This window comes from Pseudophryne corroboree, chromosome 5 (genome assembly GCF_028390025.1).
Source record: "Pseudophryne corroboree isolate aPseCor3 chromosome 5, aPseCor3.hap2, whole genome shotgun sequence".
NCBI classification, from domain to species: domain Eukaryota; kingdom Metazoa; phylum Chordata; class Amphibia; order Anura; family Myobatrachidae; genus Pseudophryne; species Pseudophryne corroboree.
In genome coordinates, this window is record NC_086448.1 from 31,589,857 (window position 1) to 31,610,417 (window position 20,561).

At 47.9% G+C, this 20,561-nt stretch overlaps 1 protein-coding gene across 11 annotated transcripts in view; it reads right to left on the bottom strand.

Moving 5' to 3' along the window:
* The window catches only part of PTK2 (protein tyrosine kinase 2), a 449,027-nt gene that overhangs the window by 265,674 nt on the left and 162,792 nt on the right, over positions 1 to 20,561 (bottom strand). For all 11 annotated transcript variants that reach the window (XM_063921189.1, XM_063921188.1, XM_063921184.1 and 8 more), the window contains one exon: positions 4,799 to 5,025. In XM_063921189.1, the coding sequence (XP_063777259.1) occupies positions 4,799 to 4,993 (195 nt within the window). In that variant the 5' untranslated portion in view covers positions 4,994 to 5,025. The remainder of the gene's footprint in view (positions 1 to 4,798; positions 5,026 to 20,561) is intronic.

Below are 20,561 nucleotides of genomic sequence, written 5' to 3' on the forward strand. Positions count from 1 at the left end.
CAGCGCGTCCACAGCTATTGCCTGCGGATCTCTTGACCTGGCGCAATACCTGTCCAGTTTTTTGTTGAGGCGAGACGCCATCATGTCCACCATTGGTCTTTCCCAACGGTTTATTAGCATGTGGAAAACTTCTGGATGAAGTCCCCACTCTCCCGGGTGAAGATCGTGTCTGCTGAGGAAGTCTGCTTCCCAGTTGTCCACGCCCGGGATGAACACTGCTGACAGTGCTATCACGTGATTCTCCGCCCAGCGAAGGATCCTGGCAGCTTCTGCCATTGCACTCCTGCTTCTTGTGCCGCCCTGTCTGTTTACATGGGCGACTGCCGTGATGTTGTCCGACTGGATCAACACCGGTCTTCCTTGAAGCAGAGGTTCCGCCTGGCTTAGAGCATTGTAGATTGCTCTTAGTTCCAGAATGTTTATGTGAAGAGACTTTTCCAGGCTCGACCACACTCCCTGGAAGTTTCTTCCTTGTGTGACTGCTCCCCAGCCTCTCAGGCTGGCGTCCGTGGTCACCAGGATCCAATCCTGTATGCCGAATCTGCGGCCCTCCAATAGATGAGCCCTCTGCAACCACCACAGAAGAGATACCCTTGTCCTTGGAGACAGGGTTATCCGCAGGTGCATCTGAAGATGCGACCCTGACCATTTGTCCAACAGATCCCTTTGGAAAATTCTTGCATGGAATCTGCCGAATGGAATTGCTTCGTAAGAAGCCACCATTTTTCCCAGGACTCTTGTGCATTGATGTACAGACACCTTTCCTGGTTTTAGGAGGTTCCTGACCAGGTCGGATAACTCCTTGGCTTTTTCCTCGGGAAGAAAAACCTTTTTCTGAACCGTGTCCAGAATCATCCCTAGGAACAGCAGACGAGTTGTCGGCATTAATTGGGATTTTGGAATATTCAGAATCCATCCGTGCTGCTTTAGCACCTCTTGAGATAGTGCTAATCCCATCTCTAGCTGTTCTCTGGACCTTGCCCTTATTAGGAGATCGTCCAAGTATGGGATAATTAATACGCCTTTTCTTCGAAGAAGAATCATCATCTCGGCCATTACCTTTGTAAAGACCCGAGGTGCCGTGGACAAACCAAACGGCAGCGTCTGAAACTGATAGTGACAGTTTTGTACAACGAACCTGAGGTACCCCTGGTGTGAGGGGTAAATTGGAACGTGGAGATACGCATCCTTGATGTCCAAGGATACCATAAAGTCCCCTTCTTCCAGGTTCGCTATCACTGCTCTGAGTGACTCCATCTTGAACTTGAACTTCTTTATGTACAGGTTCAAGGACTTCAGATTTAGAATAGGCCTTACCGAGCCATCCGGCTTCGGTACCACAAATAGAGTGGAATAATACCCCTTCCCTTGTTGTAGAAGAGGTACCTTGACTATCACCTGCTGAGAGTACAGCTTGTGAATGGCTTCCAAAACCGTCTCCCTTTCGGAGGGGGACGTTGGTAAAGCAGACTTCAGGAAACGGCGAGGTGGATCTGTCTCTAATTCCAACCTGTACCCCTGAGATATTATCTGCAGGATCCAGGGATCTACCTGCGAGTGAGCCCACTGCGCGCTGTAATTTTTGAGACGACCGCCCACAGTCCCCGAGTCCGCTTGAGAAGCCCCAGCGTCATGCTGAGGCTTTTGTAGAAGCCGGGGAGGGCTTCTGTTCCTGGGAAGGAGCTGCCTGTTGCTGTCTCTTCCCTCGACCTCTGCCTCGTGGCAGATATGAATAGCCCTTTGCTCTCTTATTTTTAAAGGAACGAAAGGGCTGCGGTTGAAAAGTCGGTGCCTTTTTCTGTTGGGGAGTGACTTGAGGTAGAAAGGTGGATTTCCCGGCTGTGGCCGTGGCCACCAAATCTGATAGACCGACTCCAAATAACTCCTCCCCTTTATACGGCAAAACTTCCATATGCCGTTTTGAATCCGCATCGCCTGTCCACTGTCGCGTCCATAAAGCTCTTCTGGCCGAAATGGACATAGCACTTACCCGTGATGCCAGTGTGCAGATATCCCTCTGTGCATCACGCATATAAAGAAATGCATCCTTTATTTGTTCTAACGACAGTAAAATATTGTCCCTGTCCAGGGTATCAATATTTTCAATCAGGGACTCTGACCAAACTACCCCAGCACTGCACATCCAGGCAGTCGCTATAGCTGGTCGTAGTATAACACCTGCATGTGTGTATATACTTTTTTGGATATTTTCCATCCTCCTATCTGCTGGATCTTTAAGTGCGGCCGTCTCAGGAGAGGGTAACGCCACTTGTTTAGATAAGCGTGTTAGCGCCTTGTCCACCCTAGGAGGTGTTTCCCAGCGCTCCCTAACCTCTGGCGGGAAAGGGTATAATGCCAATAATTTCTTTGAAATTATCAGCTTTTTATCAGGGGCAACCCACGCTTCATCACACACGTCATTTAATTCTTCTGATTCAGGAAAAACTATAGGTAGTTTTTTCACACCCCACATAATACCCTGTTTAGTGGTACCTGTAGTATCAGCTAAATGTAACGCCTCTTTCATTGCCAAAATCATATAACGTGTGGCCCTACTGGAAAATACGGTTGATTCGTCACCGTCACCACTGGAATCAGTGCCTGTGTCTGGGTCTGTGTCGACCGACTGAGGCAAAGGGCGTTTCACAGCCCCTGACGGTGTTTGAGGCGCCTGGACAGGCACTAATTGATTGTCCGGCCGCCTCATGTCGTCAAACGACTGCTTAAGCGAGTTGACGCTATCCCGTAATTCCACAAATAAAGGCATCCATTCTGGTGTCGACCCCCTAGGAGGTGACATCCCCATATTTGGCAATTGCTCCGCCTCCACACCAATATCGTCCTCATACATGTCGACACACACGTACCGACACACAGCAGACACACAGGGAATGCTCTACACGAAGACAGGACCCACTAGCCCTTTGGGGAGACAGAGGGAGAGTCTGCCAGCACACACCAAAAAAGCGCTATATATGACAGGGATAGCCTTATAATAAGTGCTCCCTTATAGCTGCTTTATATATATCAAAATATTGCCATTAAATTTGCCCCCCCTCTCTGTTTTACCCTGTTTCTGTAGTGCAGTGCAGGGGAGAGACCTGGGAGCCGTCCTGACCAGCGGAGCTGTGAGAGGAAATGGCGCCGTGTGCTGAGGAGATAGGCCCCGCCCCTTTTCCGGCGGGCTCGTCTCCCGCTATTTTGTGAATCCAGGCAGGGGTTAAATATCTCCATATAGCCTCTGGGGGCTATATGTGAGGTATTTTTAGCCTTTTAATAGGTTTTCATTTGCCTCCCAGGGCGCCCCCCCCCAGCGCCCTGCACCCTCAGTGACTGCGTGTGAAGTGTGCTGAGAGGAAAATGGCGCACAGCTGCAGTGCTGTGCGCTACCTTTAGAAGACTGCAGGAGTCTTCAGCCGCCGATTCTGGACCTCTTCTTACTTCAGCATCTGCAAGGGGGCCGGCGGCGCGGCTCCGGTGACCATCCAGGCTGTACCTGTGATCGTCCCTCTGGAGCTGATGTCCAGTAGCCAAGAAGCCAATCCATCCTGCACGCAGGTGAGTTCACTTCTTCTCCCCTCTGTCCCTCGTTGCAGTGATCCTGTTGCCAGCAGGAATCACTGTAAAATAAAAAACCTAAGCTAAACTTTCTCTAAGCAGCTCTTTATGAGAGCCACCTAGAATTGCACCCTTCTCGGCCGGGCACAAAAATCTAACTGGAGTCTGGAGGAGGGTCATAGGGGGAGGAGCCAGTGCACACCACCTGATCTGGAAAAGCTTTACTTTTTGTGCCCTGTCTCCTGCGGAGCCGCTATTCCCCATGGTCCTTTCAGGAACCCCAGCATCCACTAGGACGATAGAGAAATGGGGATTGCTACGGCATAAAATATTATATATATAATGGCTACAACTTTGTAAACAGCATTAACAGAGAGATTAGGGCTAAAAAGCCAGTGCCAGCTCCCACTAATCAAGCCTCTATGCCCCAGTGTAATCCTTCCAGTGTCCCCTAGTGGATGAAAGAGACATAAGAGTAATAATAATAATAAATATGAGCAAACCTTTAGTGTGCAGTCAGAGATGCTTCACATTTAAAGCACAGCGTTCTATTCCTGATAGAGCATGGTAGGTGTACACAGCCAGGGCGCTATTCTGGAGGATATATTAGTAATTCAGCTGCAGCCGTTTGGTGTACGGAGAACGCACTCCGGAGCTGCAGTCTACGGGACGCTCACAGGAAATTCAAGACATTAATAACTACTGAATAAATAGTTATGCTCGGCCCCTTTTAGTGTCTGGGTCGTGGCTGCAGGGGGTCACTGCGGTTTATCAATGGACTCTGCAGTCCTTCAAAAAGGAAGGGGAAAGGTCCTTTCCCAGGAAACACTTCTGATGATAGGGTCATTTATGTATACAACCCAAGTCTGATTAATAATGTGTTCCAGAAATATACTGTTACCAAGGAGAGAAGATACACATCTTTTATAAGAAATAAGAGACTATGGTGCAGGTCTCCCATCCTCTATAATAAAACATTGTGTTTAAATCCACTCAACCAATCACCTACATCTACGGAGCGTCAGTCATCTATGCCCCGCCTCTCACTCCTCCTCCCAAGTGATGCAAGACAAAGAAGCTCCACCACCATACCCCATAACCCAGCATGTACACTTCTAGCAAAGGGATTGGTCAGGTGACACATTTATTTACATATAAACACTTCAGTCATATCTATAATATCACCCGGAAGACAACGTTTTGAGCTACGAGAAGGTCCTTATATAGCAGTGGTGCTTACCCTGACATCGGTGGCATCCCCATGACGGATATTGCTGGCCCACGTCGCTGGCTCACTGTTGCTTTCAAAGTAATGGAAGACTTTTAACACTCTTTCGATGGCCCCCGGTGACCTCTCCATGCCGGTGCTCAGGCGGGACTTTGCGTTGGAGTTAGGAGTGTGGTTCAGGTTCGGATCCAGGTAAGCCGCGGCCATAGTCTTGCTGGATGCTAGGTGTCTGTCATATTCTGCAACAGAAAACCCAGGGTCATCACAGGAGACACCAGACTAAAACAACGAGTCAAGGGAGGGAAACGGACACGTAATATTACTCGCCATGGGATGGATGATCAATCCAGCACTGTGCATCACTCGCAATAACTAGTCATACCCGTTTCAGGACTTACTGACATTCCTACTGCTGCATGGGGCATAAACCTGGGGCCTAATTCCACCTAAAAGACTGCTGAGAAAAGGTGTCAAAGGGTCACAGTCAATGATATGTCTGTAGACAACGGTCAGTGGCCTTGAAGCTATACCCCAGCGTAACCTGATCCCAGTGTCCCCTATGGAGGACTGAGAAATAAAGCCTACAAACACGTAGCTTATTATGCTGGGTATACACTATACAATTCTCGGGACAACCCGTCAGATATTGGGTCATTGGCCTAAGAATTATTTAGTGTGTTCTGCACATGGGTCAGTGGATAACCCGTCGGATCAGTAACCGATAGCGTGTGATGCTATGTCGGCCCCATAGGCAAGGCATCGTACAAAATTAGCAGTGTGCGCCGAGATCAACCCGACCCTATATATAAAAACAGTGGACGATTTGCGGTCCAGGTGATCGGCTGAAATGAAGCAATTATTGTGCGGCGTGCGTACTCCACATCTGGTGCTATCGAGAACATTTTGGTGGTTGTCGGACTTAATCTTTTGTTGGTAAATCTGTCACGCGCGTCCCTGCTGTAGCTTTACGCTATTCTTTTAAGCCCTGGGCTGTTTCGCCTTAAAGCAATGGTTCTTAATAAGTTTTTCTATCGTTCAGTAGGCACACCAAAAGGGGAGGGGCATCGACAACCAGTCTTGACAATTTTAAAGTGATTGGGTCTGACCTGGAGGGAAGGCAGCGGATTGCACAAACTAGACTCTACCCACAGTTCCACACTTACTACTACGTCCATTGTTACTCATGGCTAGCGTTACCCAGTAAGTGCTCATAGTAAGAGCCATGAAACACATTTACACATAGCAGAGACTAGAAGTCAGTCAATAACAGAGACAGAGGTTCAGCGTGAAACCAACAGGAACGTCGCTCCCTGGAAAGAGTTAATCTCTGGGATTTATTCCGCATAGGATATTAAAGAGACAAGCTGGAGCTTAGAGCCCGTCCAGTCACATCGTGTGCAGGTGACGTCCTTCCTTGGTGACACATCCACAACCTGCAATCTCCGAGACTCATGGTGACATTATGCAATGGGGGAATTTGTCCTCACACTTTGCCCTGAAGTATTTTTAAACCCTGGTCTCAGGATGGATAAAAACGTCTAAGCGGAGCAGATTAGAGAGGCATCAGGGTTACATCCAGACCAGGAAGAGGAACCTTGTTAGAGGAATTTGTGGGGAGTACACACCCTGTAAGGTTGGGTTTATACACAGGGACGGAACTGTTCAGCCAAGTGCTGGCTACACAACACCTATTTAACTCCTGCTCCGCCAGCCGCTTCACCACACGGGTGCCGAGAGTCACCTGGAAAATGTTACTAAGGAAACACACCTGCTAGGGGAACTACAAGTCCAATATTGCCCTGCTCAATATACATGTTGTAACCACTAAACCTTCTTCCTGTAATTATACTTGTTTTTAATACATATCCGTCATTATAGTTATTACAAAAGACTTCCATTGATGCCTACACCGCAGGACAACTAATCCCAAAAATTAAACATCCCACATACGATTAATGACCGTATAATGAACTATTAACTGCAACTTGATTATCAAGGAAGATGCATTAGGAAAATTCCTACTTAAAACTAAAAAAAAAAAAAAAAATCCTGACCAGGCCTGGCCAATTAGTGGCTCTCCAGCTGTTGTGTAACTACACATCCCAGCATTCCCAAATAGCAAAACTGTGGCAGGGCATTCTGGGATGTGTAGTTTCACAACAGCTGAAGAGACATGGGTTGGTCAGGCTTGATCTGGACAATGGCTGTAAAGGTATTGATGTATACAAAAGGCTTAAACGCTAAAGCACGACATGTCAGTTAGGTTGGCTATGGCTTCACTATTAGTGTATCATGTATATGATCAGCCGATCTGTCTACAGGATTTATGGAGTCTAGGAGACCGCAAGCTGGTCAATGTTTCTGTACTTCTCCCAATGGGGTCGATTCAACTCTCCAACAGCTTAATAGCGCCGGGAATTAGTTCCCGGCGCTATTCAATTCAGCTCAAGTTAAGTCGGCGAATGCCCGTTCTCCCGAGTTAACAGGTTGATCTGTCGGGAGAGCGGGCATTGTCCGACTTAACTTCCCGTCAGAATCAGCCTCAAGCCGGCCGCGCGGAAGTACTTTTGTCGGATTTCCTCTCTCATCCCCCGGGGATGAGAGAAGAATTCCCGACAATTGAGTGTCACTTGGCGCTGTATTTAATAGCGCCGGGAGCTAATTCCCGGCGCTATTCAACTGTCAGTGAATTGAATCGACCCCGATTTGGCCGAAACAATGTCCTAAAGGTAGCAATGTTTCAGAAAGGCGGTGGGACTGATGGTAAAGCTAGACAGATTATACACTGATATTACTCGCTTCATTAATAAAACATGGATTGACGTAGTGTAAAAAAGTGGGTGAAATCTCTTTAAGGAGGTGAGCCCAGTAGTTGGTCCCCGGGAAAGCATTGCCACGTTCTCCCGGTTCAGATTTCAGACCCTACTTTGATACGTGGTCTCTCCTGCAGCACAAGGCCCCCCATACGAGTACAGCTAAGTTACTGACACTGAATACATTTCCAGCTTGCAGCTATACTTGTGCATCATCCACCAACCTCTTAGTAAGTGAAGACGGACAAATGGGCTCACATGCCCCTATTAGTGCTTTATAGAAAGATAACCACCAGCCTGACACAGTGCTTCCACACACTAGACCAGAGGGGTATAGGACATGCGGCCCCGCCATATCCCCCCACCACCCCCCACACGCTCTGGAACTACGCATCCCAGCATTTTATTTTTTATTTTTTTTATATTTTCCTAAATGTAAATAGCATTTCTAGAATGAAAGTTCTCAGGAAAGCCTTCTATTGCTGACAATACAATCCGAAGAACAACAGTCTCAGGACCACAGCTCGGAAACACAGTCATACGTAACTCCGTCACTGCCACACAACGCAGCCAGAGAAAGAGTTAAACGCGTAATTGTGGTGCACACACTAACCGCGGCGATTAGAGGGATATAAATATAGGAGGCTGTCAGGTAAAGCCAAAATACACACTGTGCTTTGTGAGAGCTGAAGCCTCTGAACGCAGTGATCTATGACTATGCCCCGTTAATGCCAGCTAGCGCCCGCTGTCGCTTAGGTTACGGGACATCTGGAACTCCACTGTATTTATAAGCAAAACGCTCTGAAAGATTTCTTTAATACACGACTTGAGCTGTAGGGATTAACGATCCCTGTGACAACTCTACGTCATCTCCAGCCTAAGGGGGCGATTCAGATCGGATTGCTGCCGGGCATTTTCGTACAGCGGGCGATCAGATCCTAACGGCGCATGCGTCTGAGCCGCAATGCGCACGTGCGTCGGTCAGCTACAATGGGTATCGCCCGGTCAGCGACGGGATGGTGCGAAAAATCCGATCACACAGGCGTTCGTAAGGTGATTGACAGGAGGGGGCCAACTGAGGGTGGTAACTAACCGTTTTCCGGGAGTGTCCGGAAAAAAACGCAGGCGGACTCGAGCGTTTTCAGGGAGGGAGTCTGACGTCAGCTCCGGCCCCGATTAGCAGGAATCAATCGCACTGGAGTAGTAAATCCTGGGCTGCGCAGAGACTGCACACACTGATTTTTAGCAGCTCTACTAACACAAACTGTAGCATCGCACACTTGCACGTTGATAGTACACTCCCGCTGCAGGCGGCGACTATCTGAACGCAAGACAGCAAAAAACATAGCCCAGGGATCAAATCTGAATGACCCCCTAAATGTTGTGGTTAAAGTGTGACCGTAAGGTTGCAAGATTGCGTTACACCACAGCATTGGTAGAGGCTGACGGAACGCTAATAGTGACAGCCATCATAATTATTTGCATCTCCAGTTTGATCATCTATCTGCTGCCTTATGGATGAAATAAAGTGCTTTCAGCCTAAATGTAGCTACAAGCATTATATAGGATACCAGTGTTTGCCCGCGGCTTCGCTTGTGTGGAGATCTGTAAAATTAGTTCCGCTGAGCAATAACAAAGACAGCAACATCTAATATTGTGATATATATGTTCTATTGTACACATTGAGCACACAATTTCTTTGTAAATAATATTTGCAGTTTTTCCTTCAAGGATTAACAGACAAAGATGCTTGGTGCTACTAACTCGTGAGCAAGCCACGTAAAGCTGCCCATGGGAGAAACAGCTGGTCCTGAGATCTACGCCTGCAACCCTGAGTGTTTGCCTCTGCGACTTGTTGATCATCATAGCGAAGCAGACGCTTACATGAAACTGCGCTTGAATTGAAAAAGAAAATTGTTGGGGATTAGGGGTATATGTGTGGTATAAACACACTCACCTGCGCCACATCCCGTTAGAATCTCTGCCTCAATTAGGTTCTTCTGCAGAGCAGTCACTTTTAGTCTGGTTCCATTGCATAACTTTTGCGGAGTCAAGTTCCGCAGAAGCTTGATCGGAACACCAACTTTCAGTGCGCCGCCGGTCAAGAGTCTGTTTTTCCTTTATTGCGCCTCTCCCTGATGTCACATCGAGATCATACATACCTCAGTTTCGTCATAGGTCACTATGCTATACAACAGTAAAAACGCCATCCAAATTAGTCGTTTTTGTGTGATGCCAGAACATTTTTTTTTTCCAGTCTCCATAGTTCAGGGGGGGGGGGGGGGGGGGGGGGGGGGGGGGGGGGGGGGGTGTGTGTGTGGGTGTTATATATGTAAATGATGAAAGCTAACAAAGGTTTGTCATCAAGATGTCAACTCAGAGGAAGCCAAAGGGATGCGAGTGTCAACCACCTAGGCTAGGTCATCATGATCACCTGTTCAAACTATAGGACTAAAAAATGAGTTCGCAAGTGCTTCATTTCCACCATAAGGGAGCAGGCTTCTTTTTTTTTTATATGCATATAAAAACAAATATTCACTGTGTTTTACACTCTGCAGACAGATGACCTTCGCCTACATAAGAACAGTCTGATAAATGTACTCCGCGAGTGATGGAAAGGTCACTCCATAACCTCGAGTCTGTTTCTGCCGCATCGCAGGAAGATTGTCTGCACAAGAGTAATGAATTCCGACTGATTAAAACAATTAGGCACCTTCCACTGGGAAACAGAAATATTTCCTGGGGAGGAAAGAAAAGGCCTCATTATCCTTTCACAATGATTACCTCTGCTGGGGCCTGGCCTAGTTCTGTAGTGAGGCGGTATAGCTCGCTCACCGCAGCATCTCAGCCTGCAAAACCAACGGAACCAACATTTGCTGCTGATACCGTATATTTAAAAGTAACCAGAACTGAGAAAATAGCAACGTTACATAGGGCAGCTGGGCTATCCTGGAATACACATGTACAATCGTTCCAAGTGTCCACTCCCTGCCTCGTATCAGGACCCTGTCCCTGCCCTGCATGCTGGTGGAATCGGGTTAAGAAAGTCGCTGCATCCCACCAGGCCAATACATGCATCTCCTGAAATACTCTGTGCTTTTATGAATACAGTGATGACCTGTCTGGCTACAAGTTTGAGTTCAGCCAATTTCAGAGCAGGGGTAGGCAACCTCTGACACTCCAGCTGCTGTGGAACTACACATCCCAGCCTGGCGGTGTAGCTGCACTCAGGATAATTCTGCACAAGAGCAAGGCAACCAGGCAATAAAGCAGCAACAACAGTCTCTGTAAGGTAATATAACTAAAGCTAGTGGAAATAACTGAGAGGACTACAACTCCCAGCATCCTCTGCAAGCCAAGGAACACACGCTTCCTGCTCCACAGCTGCTGAGAGTCAGCAGTTACAGCGCAGGCTGACAACACCCACACAATGTTACATGATGAGTCACCCTATCTGTATCCAGTGTAAGGAACAGGGCAGGGAGACATCCTGTGACCCGGGTCAGCGCCTGCTGTGTCACTGTATCCCCACACTCATCCGGCTATTGCTATGTGGTTACACTGTATCACAGCAGCTACTGCACAGACCTTTCTATAAGCAGCTGCTTTCGCTTTCAGCAGTCCCAGGCATGTAAAAACATGAATTAGCACATTCCAGCTGATTGATGGCTCAGATGGAGAGGACGGCAGCACGTAACGCATAGCTATACCGGCCACGGCTGCTGGTCACCACCTCTGGCTCAGTGAGGGTCTGGCACGCAGACATCAGACACACATACAACTAGTAAAATGTGCACAACGTCAGATCAGTAGGAAGGCAAATGGTGGTACTCCCATGTTGTACTATAGGAACTTAATGAAATAGCAATGGAGATAGGGGAGGGAAGCGGCAGACTCACATAGGCCAACTTACTACCAGACAGGGGAGGGAAGCGGCAGACTCACAAAGGCCAACTTACTACCAGACAGGGGGGACAGTGGAGGGAAGCGGCAGACTCACATAGGCCAACTTACTACCAGACAGGGGAGGGAAGCGGCAGACTCACAAAGGCCAACTTACTACCAGACAGGGGGGACAGTGGAGGGAAGCGGCAGACTCACATAGGCCAACTTACTACCAGACAGGGGAGGGAAGCGGCAGACTCACATAGGCCAACTTACTACCAGACAGGGGTGTATAGGGGAGGTCAGAGGCATCCAGTCTTAAACTGTCCATAATCTTAAACAAGGTATCACATGTAATACCCCTTCAATCCCCTGCGGGCAGCTAGCGGACTCACGATATCATGAGTCTAGGAGGTCTATTCATGAAGCAGTGAAAACTGTGGAGAAGTGAACCAGTGGAGAAGAACTATTCGGCATTGAAGTAACACATAGAATATGCATACTATCAAATCATACAGAGCAGACGATTGGTTGCCATGGGCAACTTCTCCACTCTTTTCACTGCTTCATAAATAGACCCCAAGGTCACCTCATTCACGATGTGCTAACGTCATACTTGCCTACCTGACCCTCTCCATGAGGGAGAAAATGCTCTGTTCCTGGGCTTTCCTGGTAATGTATGATTGCCATCACCTGTGGTGAGTCAGTTAATTGATAAGAAAGATGTTTCACCACAGGTGATGGCAATCATACATTACCAGGAAAGTCCAGGAACAGAGCATTTTCTCCCTCATGGAGAGGGTCAGGTAGGCAAGTATGGCTAACGTTAGATCGCAGCGCTAAAGGAGTATTCCAGAAAAGTAAATGAATAATGAGTATGGCTTGTGGACAGAAGTTAAAACACATTTAATATCAAATCTACATTAAATACATAACAATCATTATACACTTGGTATATGCAGCTGAACCGCCATAATCACAGCCAGATAAAATGTCACCAATATGAGAATATTGGGGGTTATTCATGTTTGTTAGCAAACCAAAAAAAGCACACTAATGGGCAAAACCATGCTGCAGTGCAGGTGGGGCAGATGTAACATGTGCAGAGAGAGTTAGATTTGGGTCGGTTATATTATTTCTGTGCAGGGTAAATACTGGCTGCTTTATTTTACACTGCAATTTAGATTTCAGTTTGAACACCCCACCCAAATCTAACTCTCTCTGCACATGTTACATCTGCCCTACCTGCACTGCACATGGTTTTGCCCATCAGTGTGCTCTTTTGTTTTGCTAACAAACCAGATTAAGGCCAGAGTCCCTATTAGGTGGATGGACAGCCTGGAGTGGAGGGACTTTGGGTATAGGAATGGATATTAAAATTCAATCCGGGTATTCCTGCCAGGATTAGACATATATTACCGATTGGTGGTGGCAAGAGCCCAAATAAGTCCTTTAGCAAGACGTCCTCACCAGGTACAGGTCTGCTGCTTGTCCCTTTAACTGGGTTATGGTCGACAGTCAAAAGGTCAACGGGGTCAAAAGGTTAAATGGTTGACACATGAAAGTGAACATGAGTTGTATATGTTTTATTAGTGTCAAATTGCACCTTGCAGCACGTGGAACCCCAATTAGTGTACCACTTCGCTCGCCATACATCGCGCACGGTTACTATTACCGTTATCTATGTGGATGGTAAAGTATGAAAAAGTTTAAAAAAATTAAATTAAAAAGCCATGTCGACTATATGCTGTGTTGACCACTGTCATGTTAACCATATGCATGTCGATCATTTGGTGTCGACCTATTGACTGTCAACCTTTTAACTGTGGACCAATCATCCGGATTCCCTGTAATGGGCATGCAGTGGTGAAGTCCCGATAATGGTCTATAAGTAAAGGTTACAGTAACGGCGTTGCGGTTAGCCGGGAATCACTTGACGCGTTTTGCTGCAGTACTGCTCCTCAGCTTCCTCAGACTGGGGCCATGGATGTCTGTTCATGGAGGCCAGCGGCGAGTATCTGCATGCAGCCCATGAACAGATGGGAATTTACGCATTTCTGCGGATGTCAGTACGATCCTGAGTTGGGCAGATGTTGGCCTGATCGGTCTTGCCATGAAATTGGGCGTTTCAGGTGGTGATAGGGCCGGTGCATGGAATCATCCTTGTAGGAGTGTCATGGGGGATTACGTATAGCTCTGTGCAAGTTGTATGTACAGGGAAGGGAAGCCTGACGGATGGAGTTGGTGCCCGTGCTGATATTAATGGTGGTTGCGGCGTCTGGCGTAAAGACAATGGGCGGTAGGGTTTCCGCTTGTAGAGCCGTGAACCTCCATATCCGCCCAATGGTTCCTCATCGCCTTATTAAACGCCGTTATGTCATCTGGCGGTTTCCCAGACTCCTCCCAATCCACAGAACATGGGGACATCAGCATTGTCTGACGTATATAAATACGGACGTATAGAACCTTTACCATCCATAATTCCTAAATGAACACATTGTTACAAAAACAACTAATGTCCCCTGTTCCTTTTCAGTCTGGCTTTCATCCAAACCATTCAATGGGAATAGCCAAAGCTCTGTACTGTAATTTATCAGACTGATGCAAATATTCCGACATTATGCAAAAGCCTCTGACGCAGTATAAAGCCAAACAGACCAAAAACCACACCACGGTATACGGTGCTCGGCTTCACCAGGTGCTGCGCTCGGGTATTGCACTCCACTACGACAGGCGCTGCGCACAGCTGCACCCAGCTACATCAGGCACTGCACTCATGTGCTGCGCCCAGACACGCCAGGTGCTGCGCCCAGACGCGCCAGGTCCAGGACATCAGGTGCTGCGCCCAGCCGCAACAGATACATCAGAGAAATCCTAGTCTGTGCTACATGCATCTCTCTAAAATAGATCCTCCTAGATGTCACCTGTCTCCGGAGCCAGTGATAGATTCTGTATTTACCAATTACTTCTCCTCAGTCAGTAAGTCAGCTGCGATGCCAATAAACACAGATGATACCATCTTGTTCGCGCAGAGCTCAAACTTCTGACCTTAATGTGCTGCGATCCAATCTCCCGATTGGAACGCCAGGTAACTCAAAACAAAATAGGTTTCTTTAAGTTCATGTTCCTTTTTACAGAAGCGAAACTTTCAAAGTGTATTATACAGAAGCAAAATATCTGGGTTCATGGTCTGTCTTGGCCAGGTGCTTGGCTTGTATACAGACTGCCGCACATCCATAGTGGGTGTCACATTGGGCTTTCAGCAGACAGGCAAATCCTGACTACCTGCTACGGCCGGAAACGCAGCAATGCCACCTCTATACTATGGGGTTTGTGGATTTGAAGGCAGATGCCCAAACTCACACTGAGATGCTTGACGCACCTTACAACGGGATGTAGTTATGGTAACCAGGCCACACTTGTCATTGACATACCCAGAACAGACTTGAAAACTAGAACCTAAGCTCCTTGTATTTCTTCCTAGTAAAATACTTCATAAATAAAATGTAACGCTATCCTACCCAATTACATCCCCTCTATACAGCCCGCGCATAATGTTACAGCTACTCTTTCCTCACTCACACTTCCTGCTGACCCCTGGACAATGCTCCTGTGTGACTGGATCATACGGCCCACCTAGAAACCCTACAATATGGCCGGACCAGAACGCAATAAGCAGCACCTATCCTTGTGCATCACCTGCCTCTTTCCCTATAGACATTAGGCAGGAGAGCAGGGCCCTCTGACCTCTGTTTGTCTGTTACTACCCAGTCTTGTTTTATTACGGTTTTGTTCCCGACTGTAAAGCACAACAGAATTTGCCGGCACTATAAAAGTCACTTAATAAATAATAAATAAAATACTGGAAAATGTAAGGGTTGGTTTTCATTGACGACACAGGAAAGCTGGTCCGCCTCAGATTACCTAGCGAATACTTTAATTCAGGTACCAGTAAGGATAATCTACTTTCTTACAGAGGGTTACCCAGTTAATCTCACAAGCAGCATATTATATGTTAGTGCTTTGCTAATCCTCCTCGGGTAGCATTCTATAGATAAACAGCAATCCTGGGGCAAGGACATGCACCATAGAGCGTCTGTGTCTGACCTCTCCTGCAATGAAGGCACAGAACATGCACCATAACAGCATCTGTGTCTGACCTCTCCCGCAATGAAGACACAGAACATGCACCATAGAGCGTCTGTGTCTGACCTCTCCCGCAATGAAGACACAGAACATGCACCATACAGTGGGGTTTATTTACTAAGATTCGTAATTTCCGAAAAAAGGTCAAAGTTCAATCACGAATGACATCGACAGTGTAAAACTGCAACTTTTTGAATGGATTACGACTAATTTACTAAGCTGTCGTATTCGTGTTTTTCTTTGCTTCCGATGTCGATGTCATTCGTGTTTTTTTACCTAATTTAACGGCAGTGATTAGCAAAACACTGCCGTTTTTTTTTTACAATCAATCTCGGCCGGATTTGTGTGATCCGTGCTGGGGTTTTTTTTTTTTTTTTTTTTAAAGTAAACAATGTAATTTTTAAAAAAAAAATGCGTGGGGTCCCCCCTCCTAAGCATAACCAGCCTCGGGCTCTTTGAGCCGATCCTGGTTGCAGAAATATGTGGAAAAAAATGACAGGGGTTCCCCCATATTTAAGCAACCAGCATCGGGCTCTGCGCCTGGTCCTGGTCCCAAAAATACGGGGGACAAAAAGAGTAGGGGTCCCCCGTATTTTTAAAACCAGCACCGGGCTCCACTAGCTGGACAGATAATGCCACAGCCGGGGGTCACTTTTATATAGTGCCCTGCGGCCGTGGCATCAAAAATCCAACTAGTCACCCCTGGCCGGGGTACCCTGGGGGAGTGGGGACCCCCTCAATCAAGGGGTCCCCCCCCCCCAGCCACCCAAGGGCCAGGGGTGAAGCCCGAGGCTGTCCCCCCCCATCCAATGGGCTGCGGATGGGAGGGCTGATAGCCTTTGTTGTAAAATAAAAGATATTGTTTTTAGTAGCAGTACTACAAGTCCCAGCAAGCCTCCCCCGCATGCTGGTACTTGGAGAACCACAAGTACCAGCATGCGGCGGAAAAACTGGCCCGCTGGTACCTGTAGTACTATTACTAAAAAAATACCCAAAAAAACACAAGACACACACACCGTGAAAGTATAATTTTATTAAATACATACACACATACATACATACTTACCTTAAGTTCCCACGCAGGTCGGTCCTCTTCTCCAGTAGAATCCAAGGGGTACCTGTTGAAAAAATTATACTCACGAGATCCAGTGGTCCAGGCTCCTCGGCAAATCCAGGGTTAATCCACGTACTTGAATAAAATAAAAAAAAACGCTGTCACGACCACGAACTGAAAGGTGACCCATGTTTGCACATGGGTCACCTTGCCCCGAATGCCAGAAACCCACTTTGCCTTCTGGCTAAGTGGGTTTCTTCAGCCAATCAGGGAGCGCCACGTTGTAGCACTCTCCTGATCAGCTGTGTGCTCCTGTCTTCACTGACAGGCAGCACGCGGCAGTGTTACAATGTAGCGCCTATGCGCTACATTGTAACCAATGATGGGAACTTTCTGCCCTGCGGTTGACCTAAAGTGACGTCACCGCTGAGCAGAAAGTTCCCATCATTGGTTACAATGTAGCGCATAGGCGCTACATTGTAACACTGCCGCGTGCTGCCTGTCAGTGAAGACAGGAGCACACAGCTGATCAGGAGAGTGCTACAACGTGGCACTCCCTGATTGGCTGAAGAAACCCACTTTGCCTTCTGGCTAAGTGGGTTTCTGGCATTCGGGGCAAGGTGACCCATGTGCAAACATGGGTCACCTTTCAGTTCGTGGTCGTGACAGCGTTTTTTTATTTTATTCAAGTACGTGGATTAACCCTGGATTTGCCGAGGAGCCTGGACCCCTGGATCTCGTGAGTATAATTTTTTCAACAGGTACCCCTTGGATTCTACTGGACAAGAGGACCGACCTGCGTGGGAACTTAAGGTAAGTATGTATGTATGTGTGTATGTAATAAAATTATACTTTCACGGTGTGTGTGTCTTGTGTTTTTTTGGGTATTTTTTTAGTAATAGTACTACAGGTACCAGCGGGCCAGTTTTTTCCGCCGCATGCTGGTACTTGTGGTTCTCCAAGTACCAGCATGCGGGGGAGGCTTGCTGGGACTTGTAGTACTGCTACTAAAAACAATATCTTTTATTTTTCAACAAAGGCTATCAGCCCTCCCATCCGCAGCCCATTGGATGGGGGGGGGACAGCCTCGGGCTTCACCCCTGGCCCTTGGGTGGCTGGGGGGGGGGGACCCCTTGATTGAAGGGGTCCTCACTCCCCCAGGGTACCCCGGCCAGGGGTGACTAGTTGGATTTTTGATGCCACAGGCCGCAGGGCGCAGTATAAAAGTGACCCCCGGCTGTGGCATTATCTGTCCAGCTAGTGGAGCCCGGTGCTGGTTTTAAAAATACGGGGGACCCCTACTCTTTTTGTCCCCCGTATTTTTGGGACCAGGACCAGGCGCAGAGCCCGATGCTGGTTGCTTAAATATGGGGGAACCCCTGTCATTTTTTTCCCCATATTTCTGCAACCAGGATCGGCTCAAAGAGCCCGAGGCTGGTTATGCTTAGGAGGGGGGACCCCACGCAATTTTTTTTTAACAACAAAAAACACTTTCCCACCCCTTCCCATTGATATACATGCACGGATCTCATGGATCCCTGCATGCATCTCAAATCACGAATAAAAAAAGCAGGTCTGTTTTTTTTTAGGACTTTTTTGCGAATTGTAATTTTTCACGGCAGTGTTTTGTGTTTTTTTGCTTAGTAAATGACCGAGATTCGTATCTAAACAGGCGTAATTTGACCGATGGTGTATTCATTCGTAATTTTTTACCTGAACTAGCAAAAAATTACGAATGCCCTCATCACTGCCGTGATTAGTGTTTAGTAAATGACCGAGATTGACCGAGATGACACTTTGATGAAAAAACGGCATCTCGGTCAAAATCGGGAGCTTAGTAAATATACCCCAGTGTCTGTGTCTGACCTCTCCTGCAATGAAGGCACAGAACATGCACCATAGAGCGTCTGTGTCTGACCTCTCCCACAATGAAGGCAGAGAACATGCGCCATAGAGCATCTGTGTCTGACCTCTCCCACAATGAAGGCAGAGAACATGCACCATAGAGCATCTGTGTCTGACCTCTCCCACAATGAAGGCACAGAACATGCACCATACAGCGTCTGTGTCTGACCTCTCCTGCAATGAAGACACAGAACATGCACCATAGAGCGTCTGTGTCTGACCTCTTCTGCAATGAAGACACAGAACATGAGCCATACAGCGTCTGTGTCTGACCTCTCCTGCAATGAAGGCACAGAACATGCACCATACAGCGTCTGTGTCTGACCTCTCCCGCAATGAAGGCAGATAACATGCACCATACAGCGTCTGTGTCTGACCTCTCCCGCAATGAAGGCACAGAACATGCGCCATAGAGCGTCTGTGTCTGACCTCTCCCGCAATGAAGGCAGAGAACATGTGCCATAGAGCATCTGTGTCTGACCTCTTCCACAATGAAAGCAGAGAACATGCACCATAGAGCGTCTGTGTCTGACCTCTCCTGCAATGAAGGCACAGAACATGCGCCATAGAGCATCTGTGTCTGACCTCTCCTGCAATGAAGGCACAGAACATGCGCCATAGAGCATCTGTGTCTGACCTCTCCTGCAATGAAGGCAGAGAAAATGACCCATAGAGCGTCTGTGTCTGACCTCTCCTGCAATGAAGACACAGAACATGCGCCATAGAGCGTCTGTGCCTGACCTCTCCCGCAATGAAGACACAGAACATGCACCATACAGCGTCTGTGTCTGACCTCTCCCGCAATGAAGACACAGAACATGCACCATACAGCATCTGTGTCTGACCTCTCCTGCAATGAAGACACAGAACATGCGCCATAGAGCGTCTGTGCCTGACCTCTCCTGCAATGAAGGCACAGAACATGCACCATACAGCGTCTGTGTCTGACCTCTCCCGCAATGAAGACACAGAACATGCGCCATAGAGCATCTGTGTCTGACCTCTCCCACAATGAAAGCAGAGAACATGCGCCATAGAGCATCTGTGTCTGACCTCTCCCACAATGAAAGCAGAGAACATGCACCATAGAGCGTCTGTGTCTGACCTCTCCTGCAATGAAGGCACAGAACATGCGCCATAGAGCATCTGTGTCTGACCTCTCCTGCAATGAAGGCAGAGAGAACATGCGCCATAGAGCGTCTGTGTCTGACCTCTCCTGCAATGAAGGCAGAGAACATGCGCCATAGAGCATCTGTGGTCTGACCTCTCCCGCAATGAAGACACAGAACATGCGCCATAGAGCGTCTGTGTCTGACCTCTCCCGCACTGAAGACACAGAACATGCACCATAGAGCGTCTGTGTCTGACCTCTCCTGCAATGAAGGCACAGAACATGCGTCATAGAGCGTCTGTGTCTGACCTCTCCCGCAATGAAGGCAGAGAACATGCACCATACAGCGTCTGACCTCTCCCGCAATGAAGGCAGAGAACATGCACCATACAGCGTCTGTGTCTGACCTCTCCCGCAATGAAGGCAGACAACATGCGCCATTAGAGCATCTGTGTCTGACCTCTCCCACAATGAAAGCAGAGAACATGCGCCATAGAGCATCTGTGTCTGACCTCTCCCACAATGAAGGCAGAGAACATGCGCCATAGAGCATCTGTGTCTGACCTCTCCCACAATGAAGGCACAGAAACATGCACCATAGAGCGTCTGTGTCTGACCTCTCCTGCAATGAAGGCACAGAACATGCACCATAGAGCGTCTGTGTCTGACCTCTCCCGCAATGAAGGCAGAGAACATGCACCATACAGCGTCTGTGTCTGACCTCTCCCGCAATGAAGGCACAGAACATGCGCCATAGAGCGTCTGTGTCTGACCTCTCCTGCAATGAAGACACAGAACATGCACCATAGAGCGTCTGTGTCTGACCTCTCCTGCAATGAAGACACAGAACATGCGCCATAC